Consider the following 16,908-nt stretch of genomic DNA (forward strand, 5'->3'; position numbering starts at 1 on the left):
CTATCTTCTTCAGGCACACATATACACCATCAAAACACTAATTTATCCCCTGCAATACCCCCCCCCCCCCCCCGCCATCCTGCCAGTGCAAAGAACCCCCCAGCACTAATCTCCCACCCCACCGCACAATTCTCCTTAGAAGTAAAATTCTCACTCCAACACTAACCTCCTCATCTGGCATAATCCAACACAAGTCTCCTCTAATCAGAAATTTCCCCTCCTTGTTACTTAATAAACACATCTCCCATGCAGACCACTAAGGTCTTTGAACGGAGCCTGTCATGCAGTATGGTAAAGCTCCAGGCTTCCTCTAAACTGTGTCGTGTGACAGAGCCAAGGAGGAGCATGGAGGCCTTCTTCTGCTCTGCTGTATCTGAGGTCCAAATATTGCAGGTAATAGGACTTGCAGATAAATAAAATCAATTGTGCTCGCGCTAAAAATGTGAATTGAAAAAAATATATGAATATATATAAACTGAGTATAAAATATAAACTAATTGTGCAAAAATGTTAAACCATAATTAGTATGCTAATAAAAACATACATGTAAAAAAATATATATATATATATATATATATATATATATATATATATATATATATATATATAATGTGCAATCCTTATATATAAAATTCACAAAGTGCATCCACATAAAAGTGCAATCCTTATATAAAATGCTGAAAGTGCATCATGCATGAATATAGACCTAATTAATAAGTGCAAATCCTGTGACAATCAAGTGTCCAAACAAAATACGATCAGTAGATTCAAACTGAAACAAAGAAGTGCAAGAAAACAGTGTCCATGAATGAAGTGTTCATCAAGCTTCTCCTGAAAAGTGTCCAAATCACAACAAGCTGGATGTGCTCTCCCGTGATCCCCCACTTGTGCTTGTGCTCACCTCTATTCATGTGACACGGTAGTTAAACAGTGTCAAAACACGCATTGGGGCCACTCCTGGGCTCACTCAGGATGCAATGATGTATGTCCAATCCTCACAGGTAAAACATCATTCATAAAAGAGAAAACGAAAGCTCCATGGTGTAATATAGTAAGGGATTTATTTAAAGTAAAAGAAGTTCCTCCAGGAGGGTACTCACAGTATGCAGGTGCTACAGTGCACCAAACTATACAGGTGTATTTCGTTTAGCAGCGGCTCGTATGGCGTGCGGTGTGGTGTATATTCCTCTCCTTCCCTGCTGACAGCTCCGTCCTACCCCTCCCCGACACGTATTCGGCACAGGGATCACGTGCCTTCCTCTGGGGGATATCGATATCCCCCAGAGGACGGCACGTGATCCCTGTGCCGAATACGTGCAGGAACTCCGCCTTTCTGAGCCACCCCTACCCACGTCCGAGCACCGTTCCTTGGTTCCATCCCCTACCCAGTACTGCCCTTTTACACAATACGGAACTAAGTATCAATTTGTTGTGCTAAGTAATCTGTAATGAATTTGGTAATTATAACAAGCAAAGCAGTAAAATAGAACCCCTGCAGCCAGTAACAATAGAGCCTCCGCCGGCAACAACAGAGCCTCCGCCAGCAACAATAGACCACCCCACCACAAAAATCCCCCCCCCAGCTACAATAGACTCCCAGCAGCAGCAGCAGATCTCCCCACAGCCAGCATCAATAGATTCTCCGTCAGCCAGCAACAATAGACCCCTCTCTCAACAGTAGATCTCTCCCAGCAACAACAGACTCCCCAGCAATAGTAGGTCTTCCACCAGCAACAATAGACTTTCTCAGAAACAATAGACCCCCATGCAAAAATAGATACCCTCCAGCTATAGATCCCCTAGCAGTGAATATCAATAGACCCTGCAGCACACCCCAGCACCACTTGCTGTCAGTGGTGAAGGTCTCGGAACTGCGTTCCCCCGCGTTCCCGCTGAAAAAAAAGCCCTGGAAATAGGTAAATCCCTGCTCACGATTAGGTCAAGATACATCAACATGTACATGTAGCCATGGTGTTGCAGCTAGGGTTGCCACCTTATCCCTTTAAACCCAAACACATATTAATTACACAGGTTCTGTGGCTGATTAAGGTGGTAATTAAACTCACTTGGTGCCTTATCTGCATTAAACTAGCCTCACAACCTGTGTAATTCAGATATGTTAGGGTTTAAAGGGATGAGGTGGCAACTCTAGTTGCAGCTAGTAATGAACAATCCACCACTTTCAGAGACAATGAACAGTCTTTTGCTGGTTTTGTTTTTGTTGTTTTATTGGGGGGTACAAGTTGGATAGGGGAAAGGGATATGGGATGCCCATAGAATCTATCATTGCCATCATATTTGATATTTAAGCACACCAGCACAAAGTTAGAGCCAGAATATTAGATGCACTTAAACTGAGTATGAATTTCCTCCTGCATCTCCATGCAGACTGTTGCTCCTCCTCTGCTTAATCTCCGCAGACTATTTCTCTAAGAATTCCCCATCCATCACCGTGTGAGGGGTGAAGACACCACTTTTGACCGTGTAAAAATGATGGTCTTAGAACTCCTCCTCCTGCACAAACTTGTTTCCTCCTGCATAGACTTGTTCCCTCCTGCACAAACTTAATGTTAATAAGTTTAAGTATGTCACATCTTCTTCTTTTTGAGTAATAGGGATCCACTCTGAATAAGTCCCTTATCAGGCTCTGGTTGCTCGCCGCTACTAGGCCTGAGGTCTGCAGTACCTCTCCCGGAGGCCTAGTAGTTTAAAAGCATGACAGTGGACTACTGTTCCCAGCCAGCCCAACTTGCAAATCCTGTGCCCTCAGGCCACATCGATTTGATACAGATCCCCACAGTCTCTTCTCTGATCTAGGACTCCCCATCATTTACCGTGTGTATGATGAAGACTCTGCTAATGACCGTATAGAAGCAGAGTTCCCTCACAGACTTCCTGGCACATCCAGCCCTCCACTGTGGTGACACTCACTGACCTTCCACAGCCCTGAGTCCTTGATGAGGAACTTGACCAGGCCATGTGTTCCGACAGCTTCACTTACCCCTCTGCTCCAGCAGTTCTCTGCCACCGACTGTGTGGTGACAAAGACATTGCCAATGACCGTGTAGAGGCAAAGTTCCCTCACAGCTCTCCCCGGGCCTCCTCCTGCGATCGGTACACCCCCCCCAGATGGGGGTGTCCTCCTGCGGCTGCCTAGCATTCCATTCCTCACTTCACTCAGCCGACTTCTCCCCCCAGTCGCATATCACCTCAGCTTATATTGGAGGCCCGCCCCCTGCCAATACCGATTGGGGATTGGTCAGGGCTCCCACATGAGCTGCCTGCCACTCCAGTTCCAGGCCCAGCCCCTCTTCCAGAATCTTCTCTCTGGAAGCAGGGGAGGCGCCCCAGAGCTAGAGCACAGGTGGTCACACCCACTGCTACTCTGACCACTCTCAGCCATCAGATCAAAACAGACAGGCCTAGCATGCAGCATAGGCCTGACTAAATTTGCCTGTGCTGAAAAACCCTAGTAAAATAACCCTTACTAGCACCTACTTATTGGTAGAGGGTGCTACATTGAGGACAGGAGTGTGTGGTGAAAGATCCAACAAATTTTTATATTAGACTACCAAACCTCCCTTTCCAAGCAAATTGGTGGCTTTGGGAAGTGATACTAAAGCCAGGCATACTTAGATCAAAATTTGGCTGGTTCAGCAGGAACCAGCCAAATTTTGATCCATGTATGGGAAGGGTGGGTGTATAGAAGGCGATCTACCGATCGCCTTCTGTACAACCGCCCGGTTGGATTTTTGCCACTTGATCAGTGCTGGTGGCTATTCTGACGGTGGGAAGTCTTCCCACTGTCACAACACAATAGATCAGCAGGGAGGATTCCCCCCATCCACCTTAAATGTGTGGATGGGGAAATCAGGTCAGTTTTTTTTGCTCAACCCACTTGTTAAACTAAAAACACGGATTCATGTATGGGTTGCTGAAAACAATCAGTGGGTGATTAAGTCAGCGCTCAACAAATCCATGGTGACCAGAAACCGTGTCCTAGCAGTTGGGCTTCTGCTAGCCCATCCATGGCACCAGGAGCGAGCAACTCCCATTGCTTGACGCCCTGGACATGCAGCTCTGGGCGTTGACAGCCGATCCAGCTCAGCATCCAAAACAAAAAACCTCCAGCTCTGTTGCTTTCCCGCAGCAGAGCCAAAGTTTCTCTCTTCCTCTCCACACATCGGCACCCCCATGAACCCTTTACCCACCTGGTGCAGAAAGGCTCCCCCACACTCCCCTCTCTCTTGGCACCACCCAATCTGATCCCAAGCAGTCCCCACACATGGCGTTGGAGACAAGTAGGGAGGCTAGCACAGTCCAGCCCACATAGCATGCCACACAACAAACAGATCAAACACTTCAGCCCCAACAACCTCAAGTGTCAAATTCCCACACTCCAGCGAGAAAGCCGTCCCACTCAGCAGCATACCCGGCTCCAGTCCCCTTCATGTGCAAATTCGAGATCTGCCATCTCCGTTGTCGAAAATAAAGCCCTGGTATTCAAAAAAAAAACTGGCTCCTAACTTTTTTAGCTGGCTCGTAGATTCAAAGCAAATTTGTCAAGCCCTGGATTAAGCCTGCTATCATTTACCCAAAAGTTAATTGGTATTCCAGAATAAAGCAATTGAAGCCATTTCTTCATACCAAAGATTTGAAAAGCCTTTTCGATGTACCTTGAGGCTTTGCATTTCATGTTTACCTTAGAGCTGTATGTGTGACTTGGACCTTACCCAGGGCCAGGAGCATTTTCGTAATGCAATGGCCTGTGTGCAAGTTCATAAGTTGAACTGCCAATCAGCCTGCAATATGGGAGAGCTGTTCCACACTCCTGTCACCTTCACATATATAAAAAAATTAAAAATACAGTCAGCAATAGTGGCGTGCACAGTGTACCACACTGAATGGTGGGTATGGCCAGATTGTGAGTTCTAAAGGGGCATCAGTAATTTTTAGGAAGTAAAATTACATATGCTTTTATACATGCTACAAATGTTAAGGCCAGTATGTGCCTAGTAACCAATGTCCGGAACGAAGACTGCTTGAATTCTGAACATTTGTCCCTGGGCACATACTGCCCTAAATGTTAGTAACACTTGCTGCACCATCCAGCCACAGCAGCTTTCAGCCTCTCATAATTTTACAGGAAATAGGAGAGTAGTTTTAATAGTAAAGTAATAAAACCAGTAAACTGTGATGAGTTTCTTTCGGCAAAATAATCTTTTGCATTTTATTTTTTTTACATAAAAATGTTTAAATATTTACCTCACAGACATAACTGTGGTACAAACGTGATCTAATAAACATTAATATAAGTTATGACACTGTCTTCACTTTCAAAAGGAGTCAGGCATTGTGACCTTTAAAGCTAAACCCCAGCCTATATATATATTTTTTTTTTAGTTTTGCATAGAGTGGGGAAGGGTAGAAGTTTACTCTGTCGTGTTTTGTTGAAGTCTGTGTCAACAAGATTTCGTTTTTTTGAATTCCAGCGCTTTCCTTACAGTCATAAATCTAAGATATCATGGGTGTTGCAGTAAAGAGACTGATGGGGGTGTCCCAAAACAAAGTTCAAATACAGAAATCTCACCGACACATCATTTAAAATGAATTTATTCACCATCACCTTTTTGGGGCCAATGATGACCCCTTCCCCAGACAGACCATGACCGGATGCATTGTTTGGCTGAGGAAGGGGTCCTTAGTTGCCCAGAAACATCACTTTCTCTATGGTGTGGAATAAACATCTTGTTGATATTCTTCCCTAATGGTGTGCTGGTGAGATCTCTGTCTACTGTCCTGATGTGGTGTCACTGGGACAGGGAATCAAGGTCAAACTCTTAAAAGAGGACACTGAACAGAATAAGGACCTGACACAAGTTCTAAGCCTGCTCCACTCTACTGAAAGGTGTTTACACTGCTGTTTGTCTCTGTTGAAGAGATTTTATTTGACTTCCTGTCCTGATGACATGGTGACAAGAAGTGAGGAGAAATCTGCCCAACTGGAACTCCAAAGGCAAAAAAAAAAACATACTTTATCCCTTTCACATATGCTCCAAAAGAAGGTTTGAGTAAAGTTGGGCTTTAATAAAGTTAATAGCAATGTGGAAAGTTCCGTAACCAATACCAACCAGTTACAATTCATCTGTATTCCCTTTTATCTTGATAAGAGGTGACATCTTTGCTAAAAGATACTGCACACTATCTTATCTACATCGTCATATTTCAGCAAAAAAGGCCATCTGATCACCACTTTTGGCTTAGTTGGAAAAAATGGACCTTGGTGTGAAATTATTCATAGAACAGAAAAATAGCAACTATAGGAAAGTCAGTATTTTTTTTTTTTTGCAAAGGTCACATAGTCAACTAACATCAAGATGGACAAATGGTGTTGGTGCCTTATAAAGTAGTTTGCTATTTCAATACATTCACAGAAGTAAAGTATACGGATGTACAGGTTTTTTCAATGTCTTTTTTACATCACGTAAGGTGCTTGTTTTGGGGGAACATTAGCATGTAATATATCATTGTATATCAATGAGCATTATATTTGTTCTAAATGTTATGGCCAAGCCAAAATACCACATTTGTTCTCTTTTTACACAATACAAAAATCTACAAAAATATAACGTTAATATTTACAGAAAAAAAAACTCTGAATCTCTAGTCATAGACACTATAAATATATACAGCTATAATAGGTACAGAGAGTCTCATAAGGATGACATCTGAGCTAAAGAAAGTTTAAAAAGCTGTGCCTGGTTGGAAAGTTCTGTCACGCGGTCCACCATTTCCTGCAATGAAGCAGAACTTGGATAGTTCAAAGCGGCCATCTTAGTAGCCATCACAATACTTTTCAGCAGTTCACACAACTGGTTGCTGGAATTCATCAGTCTGTTGCAGATTTCCTTTGTGGACACTTGCCTTGCCAGAGTGTCGCCAATAAATACCAGTTTGTGGGCGCTCAGGATGACAAACTTGCTGTGAGCAACAAAAATCCTGGGAGGCTGTGAGGAGCTCATGCAGTTGAAGAAGGCGTCAATGGAGTTGAGGAGGGAGATGAAAAGTCTCTCACATTGGTCAGAGTAAAAGGACAGCAGCTGCTTATCTTGAGGTGTCAGGGCGCTGCTTTCAACAGGGACACTATGAGGTGACTTCCACTTTGAGATATCATTTTCCATTGGTCTGGTAATCTCTTGCTCCAGCTGCTGGAACTGACTCAGCTGCAACAGAGATAATAAAAAACATGATCTCCTCTGTCATCTCTAAAAATAACGGTAAATGAAAAGAAAGGGGAAACTGCTTACCTGATGTTGTTCTAGTTGTGGTTTTCCGTGCTTGATAATATTTTCCTTCTCTAAAAGCTCTCTCTGGTGACGTTCAAATTCTTCTTTTCCCTGAAAAATAAAGCACGTCTCGGTTAAAACATTTTAGTGATTATGTAGTGGAAACAGCGGGTCAGAACATAAATCACAGTGAGGTCATTTCTATATATAGAATCTGCCAAACATTTTGTTAGGGTAAAGTCATGATGTAAAAAGTAGTTAAAGGTGGTGCCAAAAGTACAACTAAGGTTCCTGTATGACCGTGTAAGCAGTAACCAGTTACTATGCAATGCACAATCCTCAGAGTAAATTAAAATCTTCCTCTACCCTCCCTGGCTGAGCCTACTCCTCCTTCATTTGTGTCTCATACACTCCCCCTTCCAGACACTGCAGCTCACATTGGGAGGGTTTCAGCATCAGAGGCAGTGCTGCCAATCTAGAAAGCAGCGGGCAGGACTGGGTCAGGTGCTGAGTGACAAGCTACAGACTATGAATCAGCAGTATTTTCGGTAATGATGATGGCAACGTCCCCTACAACATTTTTTCATTACACGGCAGTGCAAGCAGGCACAACCTACATGAGAGTGGCAACTCTGCTCTGAATTGAAAAGCATGGCAGGATCGTTGCCACACCATCACAGGAAGCTGCATTAGGTGAATTCACAGGCAGGATCCTTAGGTATTGGTAGAACTTTGCAGGGGGACTAAAAGAAAACTGTATGTGCAGATGCACTTATAATTAACCACTTGCCCTCTGGAAGATTTACCCCCTTCGTGAAAAGGCCATTTTTTACGATACATCACTGCGTTACTTTTACTGACAATTGCGCGGTCGTGCGATGCTGTACCCAAATACAATTTATGTCCTTTTTCCCCACAAATAGAGCTTTCTTTTGGTGGTATTTGATCACCTCTGGGGTTTTGTGCTATAAACAAAAAATGACTGACAATTTTGAAAAAAAAAAAAACCTTCTGCTATAAAACAGATCTAATTAAAAAAAAAAATCAAATTTCTTCATCAGATTAGGCCAAAATGTATTCTGCTACATTAAGCCCAATAAGCGTATATTGATCAGTTTGCCCAAAAGGTAGTGTCTACAGATTACGGGATATTTATTTTATTTTCTTTACTAGTAATGGCAGTGATCGGTGACTTATAGCTGGACTGTGATATTGCAACGGACAAATCGGACACTGACACATTTTGGGGACCAGTGACACTAATACAGTGATCAGTGCTAAAAAAAATATGCATTGTCACTGTACTAATGACACTGGCTAGGAAGGGGTTAACATCAGGGGCAATCAAAGGGTTAAATGTGTTCCTAGCTAGTGCTTGTGTACTGCGGGGGGGGTGGGGGTGTTTTTACTAAGGGAAGGCATAGATCCATGTCACTGCTTTGCAGGAACACAGGATTAATGCCTTCCCTACTGACAGAACGGCAACCTGTTTACATAGGCAGATCGCCGTTCTGCCTGTGTACTTAACAATCGGCGGTGGCGGCGGACATCGAGTCATGGGCGCCCCAGACCCGGAAGTGTTGGATCATGTACTAGGTATGTGATCCGGCACATCGTTGCCACTTTGGCCCCATATACCTAAGTTATACGGTCGGCAAGTGGTTAAGTGCTGCAGCACATATTTCTTTTTAATGGGAAACCACAGTTTCACTTTAATCCAGAAGCCTAGGGTTCCTCCAGAGGTTGCTAGGGGTTCCTTGTGCAATGACCAATTCTGCCTCTCAGATACGTTCCCACTTACACCATTGATATTTTTAGCTGTCTGTAAGGGGGTAATTCTTCCAAATGTCTACAAGTGTAATCAGCTTTTTTTTCCATTGGACAACACTCTAATGTATCATGAGCTGTAGATATAGTCATTTTTATCAGGGGTTCCCTGAGCCCGGAAAGTTATTTTAAGGGTTCCTCTGTTTTGAAAAGGTTGAGAAAGGCTGATCTATGAGTACTTTGAACACTGTAAATTATAAGAAAATAGTAAGACAATGTTTTCAATATGCATTCTATCTCAGAGCCATGCAGAATGCCAAAGAAACCACCAATCAGTGCCTCTAGCTGGAAGGTCCTTGCTGGCTGTGCTATTTAAAGTGGGCCTTCAGTCAGTTTTTCATTATTCCATCTATTAAATCTTGGGCCCTTGTTTTTTTTTAACTTTGGATAGTAAAACTTTTTTTTTCTGCCAGTAAATACCTTATACAGCCCACTTCCTGTTTCTTGTCTGGTAAAAAGCCTAGGCTTATCACATCATGCACGGCTCTCTCTCTTACTCTTGTGAGAGTTTGCCAGGAAGGGAGGGGGGGATGAGTCATAAGAGGGCCAATGAAGGATGCAGAGCTGGAGGTGTGCCTCCGTGTGTCTGTGTAAATCCAGGAAGTGAACAGGCAGCAGCTTCAGCTGCCCACAGTTAAAATGGCTGCAGCCAGACTTAGTGGAGAGGGAGATTTACAGAATTCTGCAAGTCTGGCTGCAGCCATTTTAACTGTGGGCAGCTGAAGCTGCTGCCTGTTCACTTCCTGGATTTACACAGACACATATATATATATAAAATATGCAAAGTGGTTGGAGGGAAGCTTCAGAATGGCAAATATGTTTTTATTACAAATTATGTGAGCAGACTGCAGTTCCTCTTTAACTATTAGCAAAGCTGTGAAGGAAATCCACAAATATGATTTAGGACTCTGCTGCTGCTCTTGCACTAGCCCGTAGTCTGATGACTCCAAGGCCTCAATATATTGAAAGGCTGAAGAATAGGGTGTCAAAATCCCAGAGGCAACAAGCTTACCCCTGTTAAATTAACATATCTGTGCATTTTCATGGGAAATACTGAAAGTGAGCATGCAAAACACACATTTGGGGAAATTCAGTAAAGCTGCTGGGCCACTTTTCTGGTGTTAATCCCTCTTGTTAATGTATTGCACCAAATTCATGAAGCATGTGCAACACTTTTGGTATTAAAAGAGACTTATGCACCAAAATTAGATATTTCTAAAATGCGCCACTCAGCATGTCACATTGAATGCGCCAAGTGTACAGTAAAAGTGGAGCTAATTAAGACCAGCTCTCCTTTGGCATAGAGCAGTGGCGGCTGGTGCAAAGCTTTTGGGGGGGGGGGGGGGGGTTTGCGACAAACAAACCCCCCCAGATCCACAAGAACTCAGCCTCTCCATGGTGACAGTCGCCCCAAACCCCCCCCCCCCCCTGCACTCACACTCGCACTCACCCCTTCGCGGCTTCTTCTCTCCCGCCCAACCCAATCCCCCTCCTGTCCTGACTGCCCAGGAGGAGAAGCCGGAAGATCATAGTGAATATTGATTCACTATTGTCACAAGTGGGTATCTCAGGGCGCAGTGCTTTGTGCCCCGAGCCCAACCCTTTTCAAGCCAATTAAAGCCTCCGGCTCTAATCATGTGGCTTGCAAAAAAAGAAAAATTGATACAAACGTATGAGGGTGGCGCCCCTAATGGACCGGCCGCTCCTGGCGTAGAGAGAGAAAAACTGGTTCAGACAGATTTTAGGAAAGTGTTTCTTGTGCCTTCTAAAAGTGGTGCAGCATGTGCCAGATTCAAGTTCTAGACGGGTATATACATTTAGCCCATTCTTCACCACTTTTAACATGCATGAGGGACACTTTCGTAAGATCTACCTGCGCCAGTCTTTATGAATTCCAGGGACTGTGCTCAAAAGGGGCCTAGAGCAAGGAGGCCTATAGCTTAATTAACTTGTAGGCAGGAACCGCGGTGCGCACATCAATCAGGTTCTATCCTGGATTACTTTTACATGATTACAATTTAATATGTTTGATATTAATAAGTATCAGATATGGAATTTAGATTCAGCTATACCAACAAATAAAATAGCTAATCTACCATCTTTTCTTTTGTAATAAACTCTTGTACAAATACAGGCATATGAGAAGTCTGAAGTTTTATTATGCATGCAGACATAACTTTAATTTTAGCCTTTCTGAAACAGAAAAAACAGCAACATGAAAAACAAGTTTTTGGCAAAACGACATGCAAGTGCATTAAAAAGTGACATATTTAAAGCCGATCTTCAGCTTTTAGTGAAGTTTAAGTAATTCATTTGGAAGCTGGTCCAAATGAACTAATTTCTTCAGTACTGGACGTGCCCACTGTGTGCGTTCTATGTATGTAGCCTCAGCTACATACAGTATACAGTGCTGTGTTCCAGTAGCGGGATGGGAACTTCCCATCCTGTCCTAGAACAAAATTGAGTCAGGCTGAACACTGCACAGCTATTCACAGGGAGATTTGTATTCTATGAATGAAGGCGATTAGATGACATCATGATCTCTGACTCAGCCATTCATTTTTAGAATACAAAGCTTCATGCAAATGGCTAAGCAGCATTCATCCAGGTTCACCCTGACACACTTTGGTTCTGGGAGCAGGACGTTCTAGTTCTGCTGCTGCAACACAGCGCTATATGTTGTATGTAGCTGAGGGGCTACATAAAGTCCATAACAGCGCACACAGCAGGCACATCTAGTAGTGGAGGTTAAAGTTCATTTGGACTATCTTGGTCTAAACAAACTATTTAAAGTGATTCTAAAGGTTTTTACCTTAATGAATTACCTGCATTAAGGTAAAAAAAAAAACAAAAAACAAACCTCCATTATCTGTTTGTCCCCCCTCGATAAATACTTACTTGAGTCCTACATCGATCCAGCACTGTGCCCATCTGCAGCAGATCTGGTCTCTCATCCTGCTCTCAGAAGACAGATTGGTAGCAGTGGGATCCATTGGCTCCTGCTGCTCTCAATCAAACCAAGTGAAAAGATAACTGGGGGCATGGCTGAGCCGCGCTGCGCATGTCTATGGACACACACAGCCTGGCTCAGGAGCGAGCCCGGACATGTGCCCCCATAGCAAGCAACTTGCAATGAGGGTACACTCAGGAGAGGAGGTAAATATAACATCTGTTTTCATTTTAGGTAAAAAAGCAAGCTGGAAATCAGCTTTAATAGATATTATAGTTTTTATGGCTTCAGGATGATTCTTCTTGAAACTACACATTTATTGGATTGTAAATCCAGAAAAACAAATAATATGATCTGTTGTATACTATAGATACCATTGACTCCATTGCAGTGTAATTGTTTTGAATATATTGTCTAACCATACAACTGAACCTCTGCTGCTATGTTAGTCATACGGGAGGATGTAGGACAGGTCATTTAATCAATACAATTGTAATTTATTTTGGGATATCTGGATCACAACAAATAATCTCTGCTGCAGAGCAGATAGGATGGGCTGGAACATTGTGGGCTATCTAAGTGGATAAAATAGGGGTACAGCACTTTAAAACCAATGGGATGTTACTAGGTTATGTCAGCTATGAAAAAGGAGTTTGTAGGATAGTTAAATCTACAAAATAACATTTGCATTATGGCCAACATTATATACTTTGGACCCTGTCAGTTAGCAGAAAAGAGACTGGGCCTGCAACAGCAAGTTGATAACCTAGTGGCCTACAGTTACCAGTTCTAACTGGACACTGTTTCTCATTTGTGATGCTAAAAATGCACTTGGAGTCCTGCACTTTATATGTTAAAAGTACTTGTACAAACTATTATTAACAGCAGGGAAGTATAGGGTTCATAAAAACTACATTTCAAGCAGTGGTTTTACAGCAGAATGAATGTAATGAGCTTTCTCTTAAATAGGGACACGTAAACTATTTATGCCACTGGTGCGCAACAGGTGTCCAGATGGTCTGAATGAGGTCCTCAGAAAATCTTTTTACGAACTGTAAGAGAATGCTCTGCATTCCCTCAGTCAATAGAAATGCTGTGACTGTGTATGTCTTCTAAGACTTTTACATAACCAGTCATTGGATAACAAATTGATGGGTTAGGTGAACACTTCTAGCAGTGCTATAATTTAAAATGACTTGCTGGCTCTCCAAAAATGTACTGCTCGTGTTAAACTAAAATAGAATATAACACTTAAAATCTAGTTAAATATGCAAATATTACCTGTAAGTGGACATAATCATAGTCATCCATCCAGCTTCTCATTGTGCCATCCCGACTTATGAAATTAGGGTTATGTTCTTTCCCCATATGTTGGAAGGACTTTTTGTTGTCATCTTGTATATGAGGTTTTGAGTCACTGTACAAAATTTCAGAAACACTGCTGATTACGTCCGAAGGTCTTCTTTTTTGCACATTGGCAGGAGCATGCTTAAATAAATGCACAGCATTAATACTAACTGTTGTTGTTAGCTGCTTTGCATCATCCACAATCGTCCTAGCAACCATGATAAACCTTTCAAGGTTGTCACATTTGTTGGCAGTTTTATTGAAAGAAAGAACATTGAGCGACCAGTTGCAATTATTGAGTTCTTGACTGGTTTGTGTTAAGATTTGATGAGAGTCATCTAGTCTCTGTAACTCTCTTTTCATTTTATTATAAAGTCCAGGCTCCGACACACAAGATGCATTTACTGTAGCCCCTTTTGAAAAGTGGAGAAATTCAAATAGGGACTGCTTTACTTTGTCTACTGCAGAATGTATTTCATTAATATGCCTTTCCATGTAACTGTAAGATCGCCACTCAACATTGACAAATGTCAAAAGTTTAGAGACAGAAGACTCCACCATTTGTTGAAGTTTCAACAGCAGTTCAATAGCAGAGTCAGGATCCATCAAGAGTTTTTTGTCCTGAGAAGGCGAGGATGTCACAGAAGATTCCTTGGAAGTTGTGGAAGACGTAGACATGTTGCTCCTAGTGCTTCCAGTGCTAGAGAATGAAAGTCTATTTACACCGTCAGTTGCATCCTGAATCCCTTTACAGTCCTGCTGAACCTGTGGTGGGAAGTCATAGATCCCTTCCTGGTCATCAGGAAAACTTCCAGTCTCCCCAGAGAAATGGACTCCTCGAGGGAAATCATAATCTTCAGATGTGCACGGATTTTGCTGATTACGAGGAAAATCGTATAAGCTGGATTTCCTTGGAGGTGTCTCAGAATGTAAATGTCCGTTCATTTTCATGCATTGTTCTTGACAGGTTTTTGAACTTGGAGGCAAGGTGTCATATGTTGCTTCAGGCTTTTGCTTCATTGAAGAAGGGAAATCGTACATTTTATCCTTAGTTGGGGGCAAGGTGTTATAGATCTATAAAACAGAAAGTATAACAGAATTACTTATTTAGCAAACCAACTGTCTTAATTCAAAAACAAATTCAGGTTTTATAGCTAGTCTAATATTTAAAAATAAACAAAAGTTACTAATTCTAAACTGTCACTGTGGCGGACTGTTTCCGTTGCCATTTTGATGTATATCACATATTTTATGCCAAGACAATAAACTTCAAACAACACAATGTATTTATTTGTTTGTTTAAAAAAATTACAAAAGCATAATGAAACATTTTCTGTGTTTCAGTCTACCTGGCAGTGTTAACTTTTTAACAAGTTTTAACTTTTTTTAACTTTTTTTTATTTTAGTCGACTAAAATACTACTAAAACAATTGAGATGACTAAAATACGACTAAAACTAAAATGGCACTTTAGTCAGAAAACTAAAATGGGACTAAAACTAAAATGCCATTTTAGTTAAAAGACTTAAGCCTTTTACACACGGTACGATTGTTGGCAGGGGATTGTCTGTTGACAGATTGTTGTCCTAAAATCTTACCGTCAGTACGCTCCTTTTGACAACTGTTGTCCAATTTTCCAACAAATGTTGGATGACAGGCTAGTACATTTTCGGTGGACAACGGTTTGACGTCAGATTTTCATATGGTCAGTACACAAATCCGTCACACAAAAGTTGAAATTACAAACATGCATGCTCGGAATCACTGCTCCCCAACACAAAATTAGCAGAAGGGGCCCAAAGGGTGGCGCTCAAGAGCTGAAATTCCTTGTAGTACATCACTACGTTCGCGTTTGTGGCACAACAATTGTGTACCGTTAGTATGCAAGACAAGATCCTGGCACACGCCCTTTTGTACCGTGTATGCGAGGCTTAAGACTAAAACTAAATGGAAATTTGCTGCCAAAATTAAACACTGCTGCCTGGTCTTAGTGGAATTGCTGAAATTGGTCCTATTTTGATATGTAACAGTCTTTCTGGGGTTGATAAATAAGGGACTAACAGATAGTCTAAGATACTTACCTTTCTAGAAGAAACTGTTGCTTCAGGGTTCCTCCAGTGGTGTTTTTATAACAAAAAGCCTAGTTATTGGCAATGTGATCTTTACCAAAGAGAAACTTTGGAATTCAAACTAGCTGATCCTTCCTTTCAGGGAAGAACCAGCCCAGTAAGAAGGCTGGATTATTCATCATTAATCTATCCAGCAGTACTGGATAACATAACTTTAAATTGGACCAGTAAAGAAATACACGCTTCACATAATCAATAGGTCACATGTCAGTATTATCAAATATCACTATATTTTTGGATAAAATTACCGCATTCTTGCCATGAATAATAAATGCAGCTGCATACATAGGTAACCAAGATTGAAATAATGAATAATGAAAAGAGAAATGAAATCCTTACCGCTTGTGGAGGAGGAACATCGTAAATTCCTTGCTCTCTGGCTGGACTTAAGCCCATGCTATTTTTAGAAGGTGGTGGAACATCATATACCTGGAACAGAAGTGGGATAAACTTATTTGAGTTTTTTTAGCTTTTAGAGTTACAAAATTTGTAAATCAAAGCTACAGATCTGGATACAGATCAAAATTACACAACTATCTGGATATAGACATATGTGTAGCAACTTTCCTAGGATAGCCAAAGAATTGTTGTACTTTAGCAATCAAGTCACTCAGAAAATGCTGAATCCTCAATTTGCAAGATTAATGAACTACTTTGGCCACAAGTGGTGCTTGGCACGTGAGCATGATCTGACTAGCAAAATATATTTCTCATGAAACTATTTTTTCATTAATTTACGAACTCACATCGCCAGGTTGTGAGCTATGGAGAAAAGAGAAGGGCAGGCAGATATCCAGAGTGCAGCCCTAAACAACAAGGTCCTACAGAAATATTTCAACCCAACTAATGCCCTGTACACACAATCGGACTTTCCGACAACAAAACCGCAGATTTTTGTTCGACGGATGTTGGCTCCAACTTGTCTTGCATACACACGGTCACACAAATCTTGGCCAACAATTACGAACGTAGTGACGTACAAGACGTATGTGATATCTTCATTGTGAATGCTAGTTTTACAAGATCGAGCGCTTCCGGCTCGTACTTGATTCTGAGCATGCGTGGACTTTCGTGCGACGGACTTGTGTACACATGATCGGAAAGTCCGACAAAGAAAAATTTGTTGGCGGAAAATTTGAGAACCTGCTAGCCAACATTTGTTGGCGGGAAGTCCGACAACAAATGTTCAATGGAGCATACACACGGTCGGACGTTCCGCCAACAAGCTCACATCCAACATTTGTTTTGGAAAATCCGATTGTGTGTATGGGGCATAACTGTTAGTCAGTCAGTGGCTCATTACTGGTATTTGATGCTGCCCATAGACATGATAATTGTCACCTGATCATTATCTCACATTCATGGGTGCC

General features: G+C 42.0%; 1 protein-coding gene across 3 annotated transcripts in view; it reads right to left on the reverse strand.

Moving 5' to 3' along the window:
- Window positions 1–5,197: 5,197 nt before the first annotated feature.
- The window catches only part of NEDD9 (neural precursor cell expressed, developmentally down-regulated 9), a 178,546-nt gene continuing 166,835 nt past the window's right edge, over window positions 5,198–16,908 (reverse strand). For all 3 annotated transcript variants that reach the window (XM_073631059.1, XM_073631058.1, XM_073631057.1), the window contains 4 exons: window positions 15,878–15,967; window positions 13,345–14,484; window positions 7,308–7,397; window positions 5,198–7,223 (listed from right to left, as the gene is read on the reverse strand). In XM_073631059.1, coding sequence (XP_073487160.1) covers window positions 6,714–7,223; window positions 7,308–7,397; window positions 13,345–14,484; window positions 15,878–15,967 — 1,830 coding nt within the window. In that variant the 3' untranslated portion in view covers window positions 5,198–6,713. The remainder of the gene's footprint in view (window positions 7,224–7,307; window positions 7,398–13,344; window positions 14,485–15,877; window positions 15,968–16,908) is intronic.

This window comes from Aquarana catesbeiana, linkage group LG05, assembly GCF_042186555.1.
Source record: "Aquarana catesbeiana isolate 2022-GZ linkage group LG05, ASM4218655v1, whole genome shotgun sequence".
NCBI classification, from domain to species: Eukaryota; Metazoa; Chordata; class Amphibia; order Anura; family Ranidae; genus Aquarana; species Aquarana catesbeiana.